The sequence below is a fragment of the Hipposideros armiger genome, unplaced genomic scaffold, assembly GCF_001890085.2.
Source record: "Hipposideros armiger isolate ML-2016 unplaced genomic scaffold, ASM189008v1 scaffold_1067, whole genome shotgun sequence".
Taxonomy (NCBI): Eukaryota; Metazoa; Chordata; class Mammalia; order Chiroptera; family Hipposideridae; genus Hipposideros; species Hipposideros armiger.
The window spans coordinates 480,467-483,631 of record NW_017732417.1 but is presented as its reverse complement, the minus strand read 5'-3'; the positions used below and the strand labels follow the sequence as shown (position 1 = coordinate 483,631).

Sequence of the window (3,165 nt, the reverse complement as noted above, 5' to 3'; positions counted from 1 at the left end):
TTGTATACTGGGGTGTGGCAGGAAAAGCACAGGATTGGCAGTAGGAGACCAGACTAACCCAAAATGGATGTGTCTGTCCAAACTGGGCATGTGTGACCTTGGGCAAGCCATTTGTCTTCTCTAGGGCTTCCATTTCCCCATTAAGATAATTAGAAGATTGGAGACAAAGCTCGCGTGGTGACTACACATGGTGCCCACAGCAAGCTTTGCTGGCTTATAAGTTTCCTTAGGGACCACATTTTCTATTAAGAGATTTTTAAAAAATTTAATCATGTTTCTGTTAGTATTGAACTATTACCCATCTTTTGAAGTGTCTTCTAATTTTAAAATTCTCACATGTATTTGTTTTGTCTTTTTTATCCTTATCAGGAAGGAGCCTCATTTTATGGTTGAAGCAAAGAGGGCCCAGGGAAGGCCTGCCTAAGGGCACGTAGAGCAGAGACTACAACACAACTCTAATGAGGGAGGGCCAGATGATCCAGGACATCGTACAGCGTCGCTCAGAGTGAGTGCTCACTAATTATTTGTCAATTGATTGGAGGTTGTCAGGCCCACCTTGCAAGACAACTCATTTCTCCCTGGAAGGAGGAGCCCCTAGGAGTGAGTCTGTTGGTTAACGGGAAAAGTGCTTGCTCTGGGAGGAAGGCGGGGCACGCCGGAACAAGCTCTCGCTGGGAACCCGCATACTCTCTCGCTGGTGTTTCTGAACCCCATTCTTCGCAGGGAAGAGGTGAGGGGGTTCAAGGATACTTGGAGCCTGTCCCTTTGGCAGAGACACATAGCCACCTCGCGCCGCTGCTCTGGGCTGATCCTTCAGAGTGGAGCGCCCTCCCACCCCCAGCCCCGCGCTTCGCTCAGCTCTGCAAAGGGAGGGGGAGCTGGGGGAGCCCTGTACACTAGTCTTCCCAGGGCTGCAGACCAGGAGCCCCTTGCTCTCGGGAGGCTCTCGGTGGCCTCCCCTCTGCTGCGTGGGTGTGCGGGCTCTCCCTGCCACCCCCACCCACGGCTCACCCTCTCTCCCTCCCTCCAGCCCAGCCGGCCGGAGCGCGCACACCGGGGCTCCGGCACGTGGGCGCGCGGGAGGCGGCGGCTGCTGCTGCCGCTGCCAGAGCCCAAGCCCGAGCCGGCGAGATTGCCCTCCATGCTGCAGGCTCTGCGGCCGCCTTCCGCTCAGCCTCTGGCCCAAGCCCAGACGGGCTAGCCGGCGAAGCAGCAGAGGGGAGGAGGATACGGCCAGGAGGAGGGGCGCGGCGGGCCGGGACGATCCGGGTTCTGAGCTAGGGGCGCCGGCAGCCGGGAGGAGGCTGCCGGCTCTCTCGCTTAGTCTCTGTTCCTGCCGCTGCCAGGGGTTCCAGGCTGTGCGATGCCGCTGCGCTCCTTGTAAGCGGCGGGCAGTGGAGGCTTCCCGTAGCCGCTTGGCCCACGCTGGCCCCCATTCCACGGGCAAGTCCCTTGCCTGTTCCTACGCACCCGGCCGCAGGAGCCCAAGCGAACACGAAGTCCGAAGTCCGCCCCCAGCACCGCCGCCAACTTCCCTGGGAGCCCCTCTCCCCGCAGCAGCCTGTGCCAGCCCTGGGAGCCATGCGCCCCCACCCGGGCGGCGCGTCCTCTGCCAACTCGCCACCCATGGGATCGACTGCCCTCGGCTGCCCCGCTTGGAGCGCGTAGCCTTCACCGCGTGGCAGGGGAGAGGAGCAAGACACCCAAGGCGTTTCGCAGATCCCGCACGTGCGCGTGTCAGTCTGCTGGGGTCCCCTTCGGGGGCGGCGTCAATACCCAAGGGTGAGTAGCCGCGTAGTGGAGGCGCCTTTTACCCCCAGCTAGGAGCTTGCAGCGATGGCTGGGAGACAGGAGAAAGTTGAGTCTCCTTGAACCTATACTGGGATTTGGCACCAAAATGTAACATTTGTTCTCCCAAGCCGGTTGCCTTCAGGGCTTCCCTGAATGCCTTTAATTCTAAACCAAGGAGATCTTTTCTGCTCCCCAAAGAGAAAAAAGGCTCCCTAGAGCAGACCACTGACTGTTCCCTAACAACACGCCATTAGGGCTGAAAGCTGCCGGCGCGATAAGCAGGCACCCAGCATAAGCGCTTGGAGATCCGTAGCCACCTGGGCGCTCTCTGAGATCACGGGCAGCCAGGGCCCCTAGGGGAGGCTAAGCTCCCTGCATTAAAGAGAGTGACTACAGAAATAGTAAGGAAGTGTGTGACTGTGAGCAGAAAAAGTAGCCATAGGAGAAGGCGCGAGTGAAATTTATCTGTCGCTGATGGAGCGTGTACCCTGGGTGCCCAGCTCCGTGGTGTAGGTTTGGGGGCGCATGGTTTAGGGCAGACAGAGTCCAACAGGTGACTTGCTTGGGCTTCCTGTGGCTGGCACTGGGGATGGTGACCACTCCCTCCCTGCTGCTGCTTCTAGGGGCGCATCTGAACATGAGTTAGGAAATGCGCTCTCTGCTCTCAGGCCTGATTTGGTGAGTGTGTGAGGCATCCAAATGCCTCCTGTCGGAAAACAGCGGCCTCATTGTGTGTCTGACTGAGGTTTCAACTTGCAGGCAACTGAGGGGCCATTCAGCTGGGGCGATGGGGACTTGGCTGGTCCTCAGATGCAAGCCTCAGCCTTCTTCATGGTCCCTGGCTGCGGGTATGTGAGCTCCCTGGGCTGGGCTGTGAGCCAAACCTCAGCATTTCGCCTCTCTGTACTCTACGAAGGGGAGGAGGCATTGCCGAGCTCTAGCCGCTGTGGCCTGAGTTTATTCTTCATCCTGAGATTCAGATGGAGGGACGGGGGTGTGTGTGGGAAGGGTGTGTACACGTGGCATGCACATTTGAGTGTGAGGACAGGTGGTTTTTGAGAGCTGGCCAGAAGGAGACCAGAGAAAGACAAAGTTCTGTCCCTGCCAACTGAGATTCAAATTGGGAGAGGGTGTGGCTGCACTTTGAAAAAGTTTCTTCTGAACTCGACATTCTTGGGTGAGTTTGAGTGTGCAGGACACTCCGGACCCTGGTCGTGGTGGCACTCCGGAGTAGCATCTTCAAGGTCTGCTGCAGAACCCCTCTTTCCCTCAGTTTGCCCATCTATAGATTTGGGGACAGGTATCCCTGCTCATGGCAGAAATGCTGGTGTCTCGGTAAAGGAGGTACTTAGAGATGGGTGTCGGGTTGGAAGA

At 57.8% G+C, this 3,165-nt stretch overlaps 1 protein-coding gene across 1 annotated transcript in view; it reads left to right on the top strand.

Annotated features, from left to right (window-relative positions):
* The first annotated feature begins 473 nt into the window (after nt 1–473).
* LOC109376208 (uncharacterized) overlaps nt 474–3,165 on the top strand; it is a 394,490-nt gene continuing 391,798 nt past the window's right edge. The window contains exons 1-2 of the mRNA XM_019632017.1: nt 474–505; nt 1,031–1,782. Of these exons, the coding sequence (XP_019487562.1) occupies nt 474–505; nt 1,031–1,782 (784 nt within the window). The remainder of the gene's footprint in view (nt 506–1,030; nt 1,783–3,165) is intronic.